The 18,944-nt window shown below is 38.1% G+C and overlaps 2 protein-coding genes across 18 annotated transcripts in view; one reads left to right on the top strand and one right to left on the bottom strand.

Annotated features, from left to right (window-relative positions):
• Fmnl2 (formin like 2) overlaps positions 1-13,006 on the top strand; it is a 247,429-nt gene extending 234,423 nt beyond the window's left edge. For 4 of the 10 annotated variants that reach the window (XM_041631528.1, XM_041631531.1, XM_041631536.1 and 1 more), the window contains 5 exons: positions 1,152-1,315; positions 2,150-2,251; positions 5,179-5,277; positions 6,087-6,210; positions 11,097-13,006. In XM_041631528.1, the coding sequence (XP_041487462.1) occupies positions 1,152-1,315; positions 2,150-2,251; positions 5,179-5,277; positions 6,087-6,210; positions 11,097-11,206 (599 nt within the window). In that variant the 3' untranslated portion in view covers positions 11,207-13,006. Of the gene's footprint in view, positions 1-1,151; positions 1,316-2,149; positions 2,252-5,178; positions 5,278-6,086; positions 6,211-8,155; positions 8,282-9,770; positions 9,865-11,096 lie in introns of all 10 variants that reach the window. The other 6 variants (XM_041631532.1, XM_041631535.1, XM_041631529.1 and 3 more) reach the window with 3 other exon arrangements.
• Positions 13,007-17,322: 4,316 nt separating this feature from the next.
• Prpf40a (pre-mRNA processing factor 40 homolog A) overlaps positions 17,323-18,944 on the bottom strand; it is a 39,675-nt gene continuing 38,053 nt past the window's right edge. For all 8 annotated transcript variants that reach the window (XM_041631434.1, XM_041631433.1, XM_041631432.1 and 5 more), the window contains one exon: positions 17,323-18,465. In XM_041631434.1, coding sequence (XP_041487368.1) covers positions 18,373-18,465 — 93 coding nt within the window. In that variant the 3' untranslated portion in view covers positions 17,323-18,372. The remainder of the gene's footprint in view (positions 18,466-18,944) is intronic.

Raw genomic sequence — 18,944 nt, forward strand, 5'->3', positions numbered from 1 at the left:
CAGCACAGATGGTTTGACCAGGAAATTTTTCTTTGAAATTAAAAGCCTGTGGGGGAAAAATAATAACAGAGATTGATATGCTCACTGGATGAATTGGTGTCCATGGTGCCCAGGCTTATTGACACATGCTCTTAATGTAGGTAGGACTGCTCCTTTGCTTATCAGGAGTTTTGAGTATGTTCTCTGTAGCTGGTATTGTCAGAAGTATTAAGTCAAACCTGGGGGAAGCCCTGGGAATAAAGCAGTACAGGTCTAATAAGGGGAGAACATACCCCATTGATTTGTAATCCATCCATGAGCAGAGATGAATAACAAGCAAAACAAAACTGGGACCAACTTCTCTGGGGAGAGTGGCTCATAAGAGTCCAGGAGTGTGCCTGCTCTGGGTGGTAGCACTATTGCAAGGTTCACCCCAAATTCTTTGAAGCAAGAAAGGCTTAACAAAAAGCCAACGTTGCCTTAGTTCTTAGTGGGCTATACAACTGAAGTTCAGCCGGTAGAATTCTGCCCTCTGCTGGAAAGTTACAGGAGTGCAATAGCATCCAGAGTAAGTAAGAGGCTTGGGCTTGTTTGAATCTACAACTAAACCAATAGGCTGAATGCGGCGGAACCTTGGTCTCCAGCGCAAAAAGTGGACTCTGGGGGAGCTGGAGAGATGGCTCAGAGGTTAAGAGCATTGCCTGCTCTTCCAAAGGTCCTGAGTTCAATTCCCAGCAACCACATGGTGGCTCACAACCATCTGTAATGGGGTCTGGTGCCCTCTTCTGGCCTGCAGTCATACACACAGACAGAATATTGTACACAAAATAAATAAATAAATAAATAATAAAAAAAGTGGACTCTGGGATTGTTTTCCCATCCCGTCTGCTGTCTCTGAACGGTGTGACTCATGGCAGACCACAGAACCTCTTTATGTTGCCTTTTCTCATTAGCAAAGTATATTACTAGAAGAGTAGGATTAGTGCATATGAAGAATTTATTGTAGTATTTGATAGTGGCATTTCATGAATTATTGATATTAAAGGCTATCTGTGACTAAAGGTGGGAATTAGCTCTAAGGGTCCTGAGTAAAACAGAGTCCCGAGAACTTGGCTTAGCAGCTGAACTGCCTCTCTTGATGTGATCCTGATTCGATGCTTTCTCTCCATCAGTCTCCCTGGAAAATGTCCTGCTGGATGTCAGGGAGCTGCAGAGGGGAATGGATTTAACCAAGAGGGAGTATACCATGCATGACCACAACACGCTACTGAAAGAGTTCATTCTTCACAACGAGGGCAAGCTGAAGAAGCTGCAAGACGATGCTAAGATTGCTCAGGTAGCTCATGAGGGTGAACTCCTTCAGTCTGAGGCATAGGCTCTGGGCTGGGAGAATAATGTTACTAGGTCAATTTCTTATGTAGCTACTGTTTAGTTTTCCCCTGTTGTCTTTGAAAGTACCTTTTCCAAGTGCACCCTTTTGTGCTATTCTGTAGAATCCCTGTTTGTCCCTTCTCTTGTGTTCCCAAATTCCTTCCAGCATAGATCTGTTTGTACTCAGTTCTGTAACATCAGGCCTGGGCTCCCAAAGAAAGGTCCCTGGAGTATAAGGTTCTGTAGGTCTTAGACTTCATACTGCTCTATCACCCCAGGACCTCTGATATATGAGCAAGCAAAGAAGAGAGTTCGTGTTAGCAAAGAGAAGGAGGTGGCGTGTGGGGAACCGGAGGTAGATCATGATAGATCTGGGCGCTGAGGTAGATCACAGAAGACACTGTCCTTTTCTGTGAGGATATTGCAAGGAGTAGGAACCAAAGCTTTGGGATTTAGAGCCAGAGTTTCTTCCAAGATCCTTCCTGCCCTTGTGGTTTAAGGAGTTGAGTCTTGACCATAGGAAACTCATTAAAGAAATAGCTCTTTGTGTGTGCGTGTGTGTAGTGAGGGGGAGTTAATGGACTTAGGGAAGAAACAGAATTTCTTAGAGATGAGTTTCTATGTCCAGCAGTTGTACTTTCCTGATTGCCTTTAGTGAAGTATTACAGGTAATGTTTTCTGTGCCCACAGGGGCACAGACTCCAAGGCAAGCATCTTTGTTTTACTTATCTACCCCAGAGCTTCTAGTCCTGGTAGCAGAACTAATGTCTTGATTCAAGGAAAGTGTGTTTCTTCCCAGGATGCCTTTGATGATGTGGTGAAGTATTTTGGGGAAAACCCCAAGACAACACCACCCTCCGTGTTCTTCCCTGTCTTTGTTCGGTTTGTGAAAGCCTACAAGGTAAGTTGGAGAGCACCCATAGCCCTGCCCACTTTCCCAGTAGGTGTCCTCCTCCAGAAATGTTTGTAGCTTGGCTCCTCTGCAGAGGCCTCTTTGGCCTTGGGCAGCAGATATGGGTGATCACTCTGGCCCTGCTGAGGCTGAGAGCTTTTAGGGCCCTTATCCCATGATGGTTCATTTTTCCATGAAGCCATGTCTGGTTCTCAGCAAAAAGACAAGGCAACCGGTTACCTGCTTGGAGCAGGGGAGATGCCCCATTCATCCATGTTGTCCAGTATTGACTGTTGACCCATACAGACAAGGTGAAGGGCATAGAGAATTCAAATAACTTCTATATGAACCCGGGCATGTCAGTAAGAGATCCTATGTGCTGTTTATAGACCTGATTTGAGTGGTGGGGTTTCTTAGACTAGCATTCAGTGTTATGGAGTAAAAGATGGTGCTATACAGGACTTCAGCTTTGGCTTTTTTAAAATCTGGACCCATCCTCGGACATGATGTTGGGAAAATCACGTGACTAGATAAATTGTTTTCCAAGATTTTCCCTTTTGGGAAAGAATAGCAAGGGAGACTTTAGAAACTCATCACTTAGGAAGCATTGTGGTTTTGTAGTACCTGTAGGTTTGGTTTCAGCAGCGTGGTGATGCCTGCTTCCGGTGATATTTAGTTCCCTCACATAAAATGATGTAGGGCTTATTTGCATGTAACCTGTGCATATCTTCCTGTATATTTTGTCTCTAAATTAGTTGTAATATATGCACCAAGTGTATTAGTTTCTTTTCTATTGCTGTGATAAAACACCATGACCAAGGCAACTTATAAAAGAGTTTAATTGGTCTGATTGTTCCGGAGTTTATGATGACAGAGAGAAGGCATGGTGGCAGGAGGCTCGAGCACCAGCTGAGAGCTCCTATCTAGATACACAAACCAATAGGCAGAGAGCACACTGCGAATGATCCCTAGAAACCTCAAAGCCCAGTGACATACCTCCTCCAACAAGGTCACATCTCCCAATCCTTCCTATGTTGGTTTGAATAACAGCCCCCATGGGCTCGTGTATTTCTATGCTTGGTTGCCAATTGATTAAGCTGTCAGGAAAAAAGCTAGGAGGTGGGGCCTTGATGGCGGAAGTGTGTCAATATGGGCTGGCCTTGAGGTTTCAAAAGCCCACAGTAGGCCCAGATTTTCTTTCTCTCTGCTTCTGCTTCAGGATAAAAAGGCCTCAAACATGACTCTGACATTTGTCTGTGTGCTGCCATTTTCCTCACCATAAGGAAATTGGACTAAACCTCTGAAAGTCCCCAATTAAATGCTTTCTTTTATGAGTTGCCTTGGTCATAGCGTCTCTTCACAGCAACCAAACAATAAACTCTGAATGTGGAACCCAGATATTGAGAATAGTCCCTATTCCCTGGAGTTCTCTGTGTTTAACACTGGTTATGTTGGTAGGATTAAGAAAAATATTTCAAAGAAAGGATTTGAGCAGTTTATATATACCTTTGTGAAAAAAAAAACCTATGGGAGATGTGAGAAGTATTTTTGTAAAATGAGTGGAGACTATAATTAATGGCTTTGGAGATCCCTCACCCCCAGGCCTATCACTCTAAGATTATTTTGTTACTTCCTTTAATCATGGTCAGTCTGGTAGCTGAGAATGTAAGAAAAGTCTCCTTAGCATAAGGATGCACAAGGCATGGGATGGGAGGAAGGCCATTGCCCTCCAGCTGCTGTTAACTGGTACTCTGTGGTCCCCTGGGGGTCTGGCCATACTGAAGAGCTGCAGAGATGTCCCTGGAGGCTCCTGTGAGGTGTTATAAACACATTTCTTCAGATAGAAATTTCTAAGCCTAAGGTCGGAAGAGAAATAGTATGTAAAAATTATAAAACATGGGAAGTGCTGGGATTGCTCTCAAAGGCTTCATTTGGGACATGTATGGAACAGAGGCAAGAAGAAGCTGCTCTGTCCTCAGTGATCTGTGGGATGTTGTGGTCAAGCTTGTTTACACATGTGCTCCTCTGCCTTACAGTTTCTCCTTGCAATCTCCTAGCTGCTGAGCTAAGGATGGATAGTCATGTTACAGAATAGTTTCCTTGCTCTACAGACACTGAACAACATTCTCGCCTGGTGCTCACCATGGTGCAACTATGGAAAATTCAGTGAGACTGGGAAGTTAACACTGCCCTTTTTTCCTCTTCCTATGAGCCAAAAGGAAGCATAACAGACAGAAACACACACACACACACACACACACACACACACACACACATCAAAGAATAGATAAGACAGACTTTGTTTTAAAAGAAATAGACATCAAAATGCAAACCTTACTGATAGAATGGAACTTGTCAATTATACTCGATCCCTAAACCAAACAGATGACCTTTCTATCAGTTTATAGCTCAACAGAAGACTTTTGGGCAGGAAGACTTCAAGAGAGCATTCTCTCTCCTCTTCACATCAGTCATTCTGACTCATCTGGAGAGTTGTAGTGAGAAGCCAAGAATCCCATTGTGGTATGGCCCTTATGGGAGATAAGTCCAGCAAAATGTTTTTTGTTTTTTTTTCCAGCAAAAAATAGATCAGTCTTGGATCCTTCTTTTAGAGAAGCCGTTACTAAGTAGGCAGATTCTAGAAGAAATTGAGACTCAGTTGAAAATCATTGAATGCCGTGTCAGAGGGCTAGGGCTCAGAAACTATTTGTACAGGACAGGGAACATCAAGAAAGTTCTTCTAGTTGAGGTGCAGCTCAGCTGTTAGTCTGAAGACTTGTCATATGCAGACAGTGAAACACAGAATGGGAGCGGAATGAAGGATCTCTCTGTTCCCAAAGCACTATGGATTGTTCAAATGGCTTTAAGAAACCTTAACTGTCATTATTTCCATTTTTGTGACTGTCAGTGTCTATTTTAAATTTGTATTTCCCCAGCAAGCAGAAGAGGAAAATGAGCTGAGGAAAAAGCAAGAACAAGCTCTCATGGAGAAACTGCTGGAGCAAGAAGCCTTGATGGAACAGCAGGACCCAAAGGTGAGAAGTGTCTGCTTCTAAGATGGGCCTGAATAAAGCGAAAGTAGAGAGGGCTACGATGAGTTCACCTCTCTGAAATCCTGATCACCCCTGTCTACTGGCATGCAGAAATTGTTTTCTTTTGTTACTTTGTTCAACTACTTCTGGAATGAAAGGGGTATCTGTGAAGCATCTCCAAGTTTATAGAGATCAAGAATTTAGTTATAGGGGCTGGAGAGATGGCTCAGTGGTTAAGAGCATAGGCTGCTCTTCAGAGGTCCTGAGTTCAATTCCCAGCAACCACATGGTGGCTCACAACCATCTGTAATGAGATCTGGCGCCCTCTTCTGGCGTGTGGGCATACATAGAGGCAGATTGTTGTATACATAATAAATAAATCTTAAAAAAAAAAACAAAACAGAATTTAGTTATATATTCAGAGAAGCCATACAAGATTGATTATCTGATAATCAGGGTTTTAAATCAGGAAATGCTCCATGGTGTCCATGGGTACTGACCTTTATTAATGCCATCTTTGCTAGGAGCATTGGAAGGAAGTATTCCATAAAGGAAGGCAGGTTTTTGCCGCCAAGTTAGAAAAGTCTGTGACTATTATCAGCTATCTCTGTGGCCACAGAACCTAGCCTACATCAAACCAAGGAGAGAGCTCAGGCAATAAAAAACTTGGCTTACATGCATCAGGACCTGAGTTTTATCCCTAACACTGATATATAAATGGATGCCTGTAATTCCAAAGCTATTGGTGTTCAATATAAAACTGAAGTCTAGATGGGTATTGGAGTGTCATCAGTCTCTGCTTTTCTTCTCAGTCTCCTTCCCATAAATCAAAGAGGCAGCAGCAAGAGTTAATTGCGGAATTAAGAAGGCGACAAGTTAAAGATAACCGACATGTATATGAGGGAAAAGATGGCGCCATTGAAGACATTATCACAGGTAAAGGGTATTTCGTCTTTGTGGTCCGTAGTGATTACACTGCTCACATAGGTAGAGCCACATACAAAGACTGTAGCTCCTTTTGTTCACAGTTGGCAAGCTGTGGGTTAATGAGGTTTAGAGTTATGCAGCAAGATGTAAATTAGGGTTTGATATACATTTTTGTCCAACACTCTGAACAATCTTGGCGCTTCTGTACCTGTGGGACCCGTAAGTCATCTTCCCTAACAGATTCCCACTGGCTTTGATTTGACATCCTTTGCTATTTTCCACCTTGTGGCCAGTTCCATGTGCTTGCCTAATAGGAATACTGTAGGAGAATCCATTGTACCAGCAGGCAATGTAGGTTTTTTTTTTTTTTTTTTTTTTTTTTTTTTTGTGGCATGTTCTTTAAAAACCTGTTTACTAATTTAAAGTAACAAGGCGAAAAGGAAGTTGTACTCTTGTTTGGATGTATCCATGGGGTTCTAGCTCAGAACTGAGGACTGCTCTCAGCTAATCTAGTTTTGAGTTTTTTTTCTAGCTTCATGTTTTCTCTTGGAATCAGTTCTCCAGGGTTTCACACAGCCTCTTACTGACCATCATACTTAGGCCACTGGCCTGCTTAGCAGTGGCAGTAAGTGATTTCTCTTCAGTTTCATTTGCACATGAATGCTATTTATCAGCTAAGATAATTAAAGCATTTTGCTCATATGGTAAGGTTTAAAAATATGTTAAAGTGTAGACAGTCGTATGATATATGTCCAGGTGTTCCTCATACACCTCAACAGTAAACTGTGACCGATCAGTCTTGTTGCATGTACATGCTAACCTTAGGATATAATCGCTGGGTCTTTTTCAGGCATTTCCCATAACTATAACTTCATTTGGAAAAATTACACCTTTTAAAAACAAAGCCAAAATATAACCACATTGCATTTTAAGCATACACATAACTAAACAATTTCTTACTATTAAATGTATTTCCCAAATTCTAGTTTTTCAGAAATATAATCCCTTGAATTTTCTTTTAGCTTACTCAGCATTGTGAATAGGCATGTCAAGTTTCTAAAAACCAACTACAGATTTTTTTTTTGTTGTTGTTTTTTCGAGACAGGGTTTTTCTGTGTAACAGTTCTGACTGTACTGGAACTAGCTCTTGTAGACCAGGCTGGCCTCAAACTCACAGAGATCCGCCTGCCTCTGCCTCCCGAGTGCTGGGATTAAAGGCGTGCGCCACCACCGCCCAACTAAACCACAGAATTTTGACCATCTTAAACATAGGGAAATCAAGTAAATATGTAGATTAGATTTTTAAAGCAATAAAGAATTCCTTGCCTGTTATTAAAGCACGAGTGACTAGTAGAAATGGCAGTCTGTTCTCAGTGTACATACACATGTATTTGTGTCAGCATGCCGTACTTAGTCGCTTGCCGAATACCCCTTGTAGGGCACCCCTGTCTCCTTTGCAGTGGGGGAAGCTCTACTCTGCAAGAGTAGGAGTGGATGGATGTCCAATCAAGGTAAATACCTGAGTGCCACTGCAAGCTTAATTGAGACTAGGGAAGCATCCAACTTTATACAGTAAGAACTCAGGACATAGGCTGCCTGCAATCATAGTACTTAGGGGGCTGGAGGAAGGAAGATTAGGAGGCCAAGGCCATCGTTGACTAGAATGAGTTTCAAATCCTGCCTCAAGAACAAAAAGAACCAAAATGTCCCCCACCTTACCTAAAAACGAGCCACATATCTGGTATTTGTCTGTATCCCAGAAGAGTTTTGCCTTGGAACATTTTTCACTTCCTGCTTCCTCACCCTTCAGGTTCCAGATTTCCTTCTAGAGTTTAGTGAACTGGAATACATACTGGCTTCTCGCTTATCTTTCCTCTCACACTAACCATGTACTAATGCAACACACCCTGGCTTTTTACTCTCATTTCTTGTCTGGCTGTTATTCTCAATGCAGTGCTGAAGACTGTGCCCTTTACTGCTCGCACCGCCAAGCGAGGGTCTCGGTTTTTCTGCGAACCTGTTCTCACTGAGGAATACCATTACTAAACTATTGGTCTTTGTCAACTGATGCTATTAAAAGGTTGCTATAGATTTTTTTTTAAACCTTTTATTCCACCCCAAGCCCTTGTGTCTTAGGACCAACCAAATGCTAGCATGGAATGCCATCGTCTTCATTTTACATGTGTTGTCTTCATGCTGCATGGTTTGTGTTTGTCATTACTAAACACTCACTGCCACTTGCAGTATATGTATATACCACATTCTTGCAATGATATGGATGTGAGTGACAATTAATAGAACCACTTGCTGGGGTTAATATTTGGAATGCAAAATGACAAAGCAGTAACTACCTAGGTCAGTGTTTACTGAGTATTTACTGTGCCCTAACAAGCTTACAGACACCACAACCCTTATGCTGAGCTAACATGGTAATGAAATATTCCATAAAGAAGTGGTCAGAAAAATGAGAGGCAGGGAACAATGAGATGGCTTCATGAGTTATGATGCCTGCCACAAAGCCTGACTGCTAAGACTGAGCCCCAATACACACATGATGAAAGAAAAGAACCAATTCTGGCAAATGGTCCACTGACCTCCATACCTGAACCATGGCACGTATTGCTCCCCCCGCCCTAAGGTAATCAAATCATTCATACTATGTATGAAAACGAGAAAGGTTCTAAAGCTACACTTATGTAGCTTCAAATTAGGCCTTTCTCGGGTGTTTTATATAATCCTAGGTATGCTGTAACTCGATATTAGCTTTACGATGGGGAGCCTTTCAGCATAAAATCTTCTAAACACTGACATCAGCAATTGACAACCTAACAACTCTGACCCGGGCAGGTGGCCTCTATTCACTGTCATGTCCTATTGCAGCAGATGCAAGGCAGGAGGTATAAGCAAAGAGTAAATAGCTCCCTACCGTCTTTCTCGTGTCCCTTCATTGGTAACTCCGTTCCATGTCAAATCAGAGTACTTTTTTTGTGATGAGGCCATAGCCAGAGAGTGGTGGCACACTCACTATTGGAAAACTTGTCATTGCACTTGAAAATGGGAAAGGTGTAAGATTTGTCCAAGTAATTTCCTGAGCTTAGTGTTTACATTTAAAAAGAAACAAAGATATGTCTATGCATAGTTGCTTACATAGTACCATTGTCAATAGTCATTGTCTTCTGTGCCGAGATTGACATGGAACTGGGTATGTTTTGTGAATTTTCTAGATGTGCTTGTTTTTGAATCAAAAGATGTCACTGTCGTTGCCTTGCTCTCCAGTGTACTTACCCACCAGTGCTAATTAACAAACCAAACTGTTATCTGCTTGGCTGTTTGCTGCTGGACTACATATCTTTCTGGAGCCAATCTTCAAAGCAGCTTGAAACTAGGTGGTCAGGGCTGGGTAGAAAGACACTCATTCTTCCCTTGTTTTACCTAACACAACCTGTAGTAAAACCCATGCCCTCTGTTAGCTAACATGCCCAGCAATGTTAAACACTAAGTTGAGTTGCTTTCTGTTTTCATCCCATTTTTACTTAACCATCATTTTGTGTTTTTTGTTTTCTGTTTAGCCTTAAAGAAGAATAATATCACTAAATTTCCAAATGTTCACTCGAGGGTAAGGATTTCTTCTAGCACACCGGTGGTGGAGGATACACAGAGCTGGCAAGCATCACTTTTTACTTAGCTTCCTCCTTTCTATATGCAGTTCAATGGTTTTTATTTATGGTTAAGGGTAATACTGGTGAGACTCTGACCAGTCTTTGTGCCTCACATTAATATCGTGTGGCTTTCTCATTCTTTTGTGATGACTTGGCAAAATAGTTGATTGGTCTTAAAGTTAATCAGTAATTCTATAGTTTTATTTGAATGGGTACAGTGGGGGCTATTGGCCAGGGAAGATGATCTACAGATTTTGAAAGATTAGGAATTTTACAAATAATTGACCTGAGGATCCCCAAACCACCGGGCCTTGAAAGGACTAGAATGTACTGGTTAGAGTGAGAGGGAATAGGGAAAGGGCCACAATCTCGAAATGTTTACATATTGTTTTCTATGTAAACCATTAAGATTTTTTAAAGGTTGATTATTTTAAAAGATAAGTATAGAATGTGGTCTAGTATGTCTACAATGTTAATTCTCCCTTTAATTAATTATTAAAAACCTGCTTTTTTGTTTTGTCATGTCTTCACTTCATCAAAGGCTACATGCTAGACTAGCCTTATTCATGAAAGCATGCCTTCATACTAAGAGTGCGTAAACCTAAAATTCATGTTACTTCATTTCATCCCACTAAAGCCCTGTCTCTTTCAACCAGAATGCACTAGCTTCATTTACTCCTTCATAGCTATCTTTTTAAATGTCATGCATTCTGCCTTGTATTAGCAATAGACTCGGTCTAGGGCCCATTTTCCCTGTTGATTGGAGCACAAACATAATAGGTGACAGGAAAGACTAATAAGGGAGTGAGATATTATTTTAATTCATAAAAACCTGTTCTCAGTTACCAAGCAAACAACGGAACCCGTTTCTGCTGTTCTTCCTGGCATATTTGTCAAAACTACAAATTTAAACCAGTCTGATTTCTGAGTTTTATAGTAGAGTTATTGCAATCATTCTTGATATTTAAGATCCTCATGAAGGTTGAGTAGTTGCTTCTGATCTCAGAAACACTTCAACCAGCTGAGATATTGACTATGATAGAAAATCTCTAAATCTCAGAATCCTACCAGTATTACATCTTATTTAAACTGTAAATACTAAAGGCAAATGTCTTTGGTTTGAAGGGCCCATTAGTTGACTCTCCTCAAGCTGCTTTGACTGGCTGCCAACTGGCTTTGTCTTGCTAAGACATATTTGAAGCTGCTGTTCTTTCATTGGCATTTTCCTCTTTACAGATCTTAGAAACCAACCATACAGACGAGCCGATGCGGTGAGACGAAGTGTGAGGCGGCGCTTTGATGATCAGAACCTGCGTTCCATTAATGGTGCAGAAATAACAATGTGACCCCAAGAATAGCCTTCATGAGAGGGTGTACATGAAACTGCCGATGTGAACTTTATGTGCTACCATTTAGCTGCAGCCTTCAATACAGCTGAAATTTCCTTAAGGGCTCAGATTTAGTAAACACATAGGAATTTCCTTTTAACCCCTGTTAACAAGTGCCTAAAATTGGAAATAACTTGCTCAGATTAATCAAAGCAATAGAATTTGACTTAAATCTTTTTACATCAGTATGTTACTGTTTTTTAACCAAAATGTAAATTTCATATTAAATTCATTATTTGCTATTGTGATTGTTCCTTATGACCCACCCTGGTTTCTTTGTAATTTGTAAATAACAGGGATGTGTCTGCTATGGGCTTCCTTTGCTGAGAAGTCTAAGAAATTGTGTGCTCGAGCCATACTCATCAACTGTACTTTGAAGGACTTGTAACACGGGAGAAGGAAACTGTCACAGGATGATGTCCTATCATTTGGCCCCAGCAAAGTACAAACCGGATGCAACTGCAGTGTTACTAGAAGTCTGTCTTGTCTCATGTTGTTTCTGTGCAAGGGTACCATGCACAATGGCATTCACTTGTATGACTGCAAGATGGCATAAACATTGTATAAGACTTAATTGCAGAAACTGTTCTTGAGCTAGAGGCAGCTTTTAGTAACACAAATATATTAAGTAGCACTAAAATTACCATTATGGGTCAATCCTTAAAATAGAAATTGGTGCCTTGTTAGTCAGGGAGAATTTACCACAAGCTCTAAGCATTCAAGATTACATGTTAGTGTAATGTTTGAACCTGGCCTTTTTCTCTTCTGACAATTGAAAGGTCTTTTTTCCTTTTGTAAACTCAATACAGCTGTATTGAGTTTTCAAGGCTGAACTGCTTTGTATATTTCTCACATATGAGAATTTCCAATTAGACTGTAGAAAATTCACATTAAGTTTAAATTATATTGATAGAGTTAAGTGGTTAAGTCACTTATTTTTACTTCTTCACTGGCAAGGCATTTTGATCCATTCCAAAGTCAAAGACTGGACTGAAGCTAAATTTGTACTATCCCATAATACATATTCTGCTTCTGGCTTATCTTGTTGGTACATCAGTATATTAATTGTAAAAATTATTGTATAGTATTTAACCACTGAATTTCTTGTGTTCATGTGAACCCCTTGGTGAAAGTCCCCTTTTTCATGGATGTGTAGTTATATGATCTTTTAAAATGTACAGATATTTTGCTATAAGATTGGTGCAGTTTTTTATGGTTTTTACACTTCTCTTTAATTCCTACCTAAGCCCCTGGGTAATATTGTAAATATTGTTTAAAAATGCTCATCTGACTATGCTACACAATCTGAATGTTACTTTTAACTTATAGTTTTTTTAAATATATATATATATATTTAACTACAAGGACATTTTAAGAGTCAGCTACCACATTTCACAGTAGTATGCCTATTTACAGACCCCTTTAAACTGTCACCCACCGGCACATTCATAAATGTATAGTTTTAAAAGAACATGCCAAAATTGTTGTCTTTTTGTTGAGTCAACATTCATTTTGATGACTATTAATTTGATCATAAGAATATTGGACATTTTATCAAATAAAGCAGCTGTTTTCCAAAGGTGTGCATTTGCTTAAAAATTGATCATTTCCCAGTGCAAAATGGACAGTAATGTTGGCATATTCTTTTGTCTATTAATGGTCCTGCTTCTTAGCAATATTAGAAATGTTTTATGAAAGCAATTCATGTTACTTTTCTGGTCTTTTCATGCCATTTGAGCAAATAAACTATTTACACTACTATTCTGTCATATGCAGTAATCCTTGAATTGTGTTTTTTGACTTTTTTGATAGACTTTAATCATCTTTAAAAACTGATTGTTTTATATTTAGAAAAACTACTCCTTCATATGCTTTATTACTTTAATACAACGTTCTACATCCAGCTGAGAACATGAGCCTCTCATACAGTTTCCCACATGCTGTGGTCAAAGGACTGTGGGATACTGTTAATATTTTTAAAATATCTTAACCATTCCACACATTTAGAATGTTAACACATCTTAACTATGGCAGGAAAGATTTGGTTAGATTTAGAGCATTTTGTTATCAGTGGTTTTTGTTGGGGATGTAACCAAGGCCCACATGTTAGGCAAATGCTCTACTTCTAACTCAGAATTAAGTATGCTTTCACCCAGTGTTCATGAACAAACAAACACAAATCAATGTAATGCCATGACCCATCTGAGTCAATTTCTACTGGACACAAATGTAAACAAGTATCTGGTTGCTAACTTTGCTTTTGGTGTTCAACATACATTTTGTAAAATTGGGTAATTCCTGCAGAATTAGCAAAATTTGCAATAGCAGATGAATACTTTTAGAATGCTAGTCTATTCAGTATATGATAAAATTCTGTTCTTTCTGTTTTGGATCTTGTCTTCCCCCCAAGACAGGGTTTCTCTGTGTAGATCTCGCTGTCCTGGGACTTGCTTTGTAGACCAGGTTGACCTCAAATTTGGGAGATCTGCCTGGCTCTGCCTCCTGAGTGCTGGGATTAAAGGTGTGGGCCACCACACCTGGCTTTCACTCTAGTTTTTATTAGATATACAAATGTAAAATACAGGATTCATTTTCCATCTCTTTAAAGTTGTTGGAATCCATTTTCTCGATGTGAAGATTTAAAGAAAGACTTGAAGAAAGAACCAGCACGAGGTTGTGTTGATAGATTTTTGGGGAGAGTAAGGTTTAACTTTTTATGTAAAGTGAGCATTGCACTAAGAGTTGTGGGCATTTCAACCCACAGCAAAGAACTGCTATGGGCAGACTTAAAAACGGCAACACAAATCCAACTTTTAATAAAATATGCCATTTTTCTATTTACAAAAGGTCTACTATTAAAGCTATGAGGTCCTTTACATCAAGAAAATATATAAACAGAAGTAAAAATCTGGTGATTGCATAGAAAAGAGAAACTTTTTCCCAATTACTCACCTTTTTGAGTAAGTCCTCTGTTCAGTTGTAGAGGAAGGCGAGCAGACTAACACCTACCCAAAATGTTAATAGTCAGGATCAAAAAAACAAAAAATTATCAGTAACAAATAGATATTCTAGTAACAATCACAGCATAGTATCAAAAAATGGCTTAGCTTGATTGTGATCTGCTCCATACCCCAGACAGAAGAGCAGGGCTGTGGGCTGGCCTGTTTCTCTGAAATGTAAACATTAATTGCACTAGGGTAATCACTGTCAAAGATCAATTACAGAAGATGACCTTGAATTACAATCCACTCAATTGCAGCTGTGAGTACAGCAGGGTTAAGGATAGCATCTTATTAAGGAAATTAGAGCAGAAAAACAAGCTAAAATGGAGGATAGCTAAGCAAAGAATGTGGCACCTTTTATTATTAATCTGAGGTGAGATCCAGTAACCGGAGTGCTATGTTACCAGGACTCATCCTCTTTATAGACACCCTAAAATGTTTGCACCTTATAAGTCAGCATTTGATGTTCTCATTAAGCTTTGGGCACTTTCTAAGTCATAGTCGCTAGGCTTATTTTTAAGTTTTGAATGAGGCATCAGTTCTGAGTTTATGGTTTAACTGCAATGATGCCTGTTTAAGCCTTTTAATATGAGTACATGTGCCACATTTGTTAAGTACCTACTATGCGCCAGGTGCAGTCCTAATTAAGAGATATATCCCAGGTAAGGAATTTGTGTGACTACCAGTGGTATCAGAATAAATGATGAATTAAACAGAATAACCATTGTTAGCCTGGGATATGTCATCAGCAGAAAACATAAGCCTCTCATAGTTCCACAAAAACAACAACAAAAAAAAACCCCACAACATTATTTTTCTTTCCCTTTTTGTAAATAATCAAGTATAGTTTAACCTAGAGGAGAAAGGCGCATTCAATTAAAAATCTATCTGGTACTTAAGAGATTCTTCAAAAGAAAATTATATTTAATATTATATATAAATATATTTAAGGAATTAGTCTAGTTTGTTTTGATTTCTAGATTGTTTTTAAAACTTTAAAAATTATGTTTGGTAAAATTCTACAATCTTAAAGTCATTCTTCATAACTCTTCCCTAAGTATTATCTGATTAGAATGCTTACATAAAATGTGAATCCAAATTTTCTCTTCTGGATGCAAAATGTCTAATGAGTACATATCAACTTTTAAGCATGGAGTAAAAGCAGGCGCATTCAGCAAATGCTTAGTAAAGCATAGAAATGAGTGAAAGCCGTCAACTACAGTCTGAGACCACACACAGTTCACAGAAAACCATATACAGACTTGATAGTTGCTATTACCACTCAAAATGGATTGCCTTACTCTAGGACCATCCTCTTTCATTTCATAGCTATTCAACATCAGATCCCACTTAAGAAAAATCGAAAAGATGAAGTGATTTTAACTAGTCATTTATCAAACTTACCAGAAGGCACAGAAAGCTTTACATGTTGAAAAAAAAATAGTAACATTGCAAGAAAATGAGATCCATAGTTTAGTCACATATTTAAATTCATTTGGGAAGACTGCAATGATCCCCATGCTGAACTGGCCATACTAACTTCTCTTACAAATCTTCCCAACATAAAATTGATGGAATAGGAGAAAATAAGAATATTAAATATTCTGAGACCACGATTTTGCCCAATATTAATTTTTAAGCAAGCTTAATAGTGATGCTGAGAAAAATAAGGTCTCAACATTAGAGTCCTAGTCATAACTGAAATGTATAAACAAATTAAATGCTTCCCCATTTGAATAAGTCAGATTCAATTCTAGAAGAACAAGTATTCAAAGATATATCATATCTTACCAAATTTAAGATTTAGAAACATGATCTTCTGGATTTAAAATATCCAAAGATTTAGTACCTTCACACTAAGTTTTTCTAACAACTAAAGTTGTTTAATGGGACAATTAAAAGAAGACAATGGAATAGACTTGATTTACATATTTTATAGCAATGATATTACATTTCCAGTTTCCTACAGTAAAAATTCAGTACACTGATATAAAACTTCTATTTAAATCAACAGGGTTCTGTTATGATATTGATCTGTTCACAGTAATATTTACAAGAACTGCCTTTAAAAATCTGTTTAATCAAGATAATCACTTTTTTTTGCTATGTCTGGTTTGCATAGGTTAATGCAGGGATATTTTGCAATTTATAATGCTTTATAGGGATCTGAAAATTTGAAATTATAAATACAGAAATCTATTTTGAGGACATGCTAAAACACATCAATAGCTTTTTATTCAAATTTATTAAAAACTTAAGGTTGTACTTTAAAAGCAAGTTTTACAGATTCTAATTTCGCTTGTGAAACATTATAGGTTTCCCTCCAATATCATATGCATGATTTAAAGACTACCTCTGACCTCCACATCAGGTGCTCAGACTCATTAGCAATCTTGACTATTGCTAACCTGGCACCTCTGAAAATTAAATCCAAGGAAATTCTGTTGCCAAACTTAGGTATTTTGAGTAACATACAATGGAGGAAGGACTAAACTCAAGCAAGAAATCTGATTATTTAACGTTTTCTCAAAGATAGTGATCTTACTCAAAGTCATGTCTTACTTCACAACAGAAAATGACATGGCAAGGAGAAGGTTAGAAACAAAGAATCTCCCTTTTTTGAGTTTTTTAAGAGTGGCCACTAGATTTAATTAAAACACTGGACAGGATGGAAAAATAGTTGTACTGATCTGTCCCAACTCACTTAAATTAATGAAACAATTTGTTTTATCTAAATCTCAGCTTGAAAGAGACAATCTCAGTGAGATCAAATGAAAAGAACAAAGATAACACCTAAGATGAAAGAGAAGACTAAGTGCTAAATTACACTTAAACAAAAACAAAAAACCATACACACACACACAAAAACACCCTCCTGCACTGAAGGAAAATAGTATAAACGACATTACTAACCTTCAAAAGTTAGCACGTACAGAGTATTCTATCTTTAAGCCATTGCCTTTCTAAAATATCCCATAGGAAATTTATAGATGAAAACACTTTTAAGGACCTGAAATGCACTAATTCATGTTCATAAATATTAAAAAAGAAAAGTAATATTGCTACCATGGGAAGGATGAAACAAAATTTCAGGGATTTATTATCTTGTAAATGATCATACAATTTCCTTAACGCTGAGTAGTTTGTGTAGAAATAAACACTAGTGCACACTATAAGAGAAGGTTTAATAATAGATAAAAATGTACAAAAATATTGAAATCAGAAATGTTTTAGACTGTGTACCATGGATTCAATACTTCTCAGTGAATAAGGAAGGCAATTTACAACCTCCTCAATGGAATTAAAAAAAAGTGAAAGAGAAAGATTGGATTAAAAATTCAAAGAAAATGTTTCAGTCAACATTGATTTTTCTCCCCCCTAACAAGGATATTTCAACTATCACTCAAAAGTTCGGTGGCACATTCTTTAGTAGGTCCTTAAGGCAATATATTTAAAGTAATTTACAATTTGATTTGATGTTAGCTATTTTAAAACATCACCTCAAAATAGATGCTCAAAATAATGCCCTCATAGCCTTTTTTAAAATGTATTCAGATGTTTCATAAAAAATAATGGTGGCTTTATTACAGCAGTGCTCATTAGCACCACCAGGTAAAGGTCTACCAAGTTTCCAGCAAAAACACCCATTTTTTAAGAGCTCACCATAAAAGATAACGTTGGCTTTAACCAGTTTAGTAGTGCACAAAAAAGCAGTCTAATCATGGGTTGCTGGTGCTTTTTTTGTACTACATTATCAAAAAAAATGTTCATTATATTGTCAAAATCCAACTTCTATAAAGTAAATCAAATCACCTCATGACTTAGAACAAAGTAGAGACGTCTGCAGCTATCAGTAAATTGCCACTTTTAATCCATCCTGCAGTGCCCTAGGAAAGGGTCACAGAAAGACAGTTATGACTGTAGGAAAATATGATTCTTGATACAGAATCAAGTTATTTTCAATTTCCTTTGCTTTTATAAAGTCCACAATAACAATACATAAATGCACTTTTTTTCCTGTGACACAATTAAAACCCAGTGTTATTTTGTAAATTGAACTTAAAATAATCCCTGGTCTGAATTAGACTTTAAATCATACTATAAACATATATTTGGTATAATTTATTGATCATCATCCAGTTGCTCCAAAAGTGTTCTTCTGCGCTTTTCTAATTCCCCTTCACTCAGTTCGCTGCCAGAAGTATCCCAGTTACCCTGCAAAGACATTCAGCATAATTATAGTTAAAGTTAACCCTGAAAATATTAAGAAAAAAAAATTAACTACAAACATTTCAAAGTAGACATCGAGTTTCATTCACTTAAACACATTTCACAGGGTTTTAAAACTCCAGAGCCCAACAATGGGTTATTAAGTATTCCTTGGATCTCATTAGAGAAAAATTCAAAGACTGGGATTATATATGGTACTACTTCAGTTTATGCTAAAATTTGTAATCAAGGAAAAATTGTATATACTAGTTTCTTTCCTTACACACAATTAAATATGAAACAATCCTAATTAATGGAAGCCAGATGCTCACTTCCTAGGCAGTATGTTCTTTGATAATTTTAAAGAGATTTTGGGTAAACACTTGCAATCTTACGCGCAAATAAGCAGGAAAGATTTAAATAAACAAGATTAATACTGCATCATTTCTGAGATACGCCCTTTGAAAAGTGGAGTGCACCTGTAA

This window comes from Microtus oregoni, unplaced genomic scaffold (assembly GCF_018167655.1).
Source record: "Microtus oregoni isolate MIOR12 unplaced genomic scaffold, Mior012 000037F_ref0000500, whole genome shotgun sequence".
Taxonomy (NCBI): domain Eukaryota; kingdom Metazoa; phylum Chordata; class Mammalia; order Rodentia; family Cricetidae; genus Microtus; species Microtus oregoni.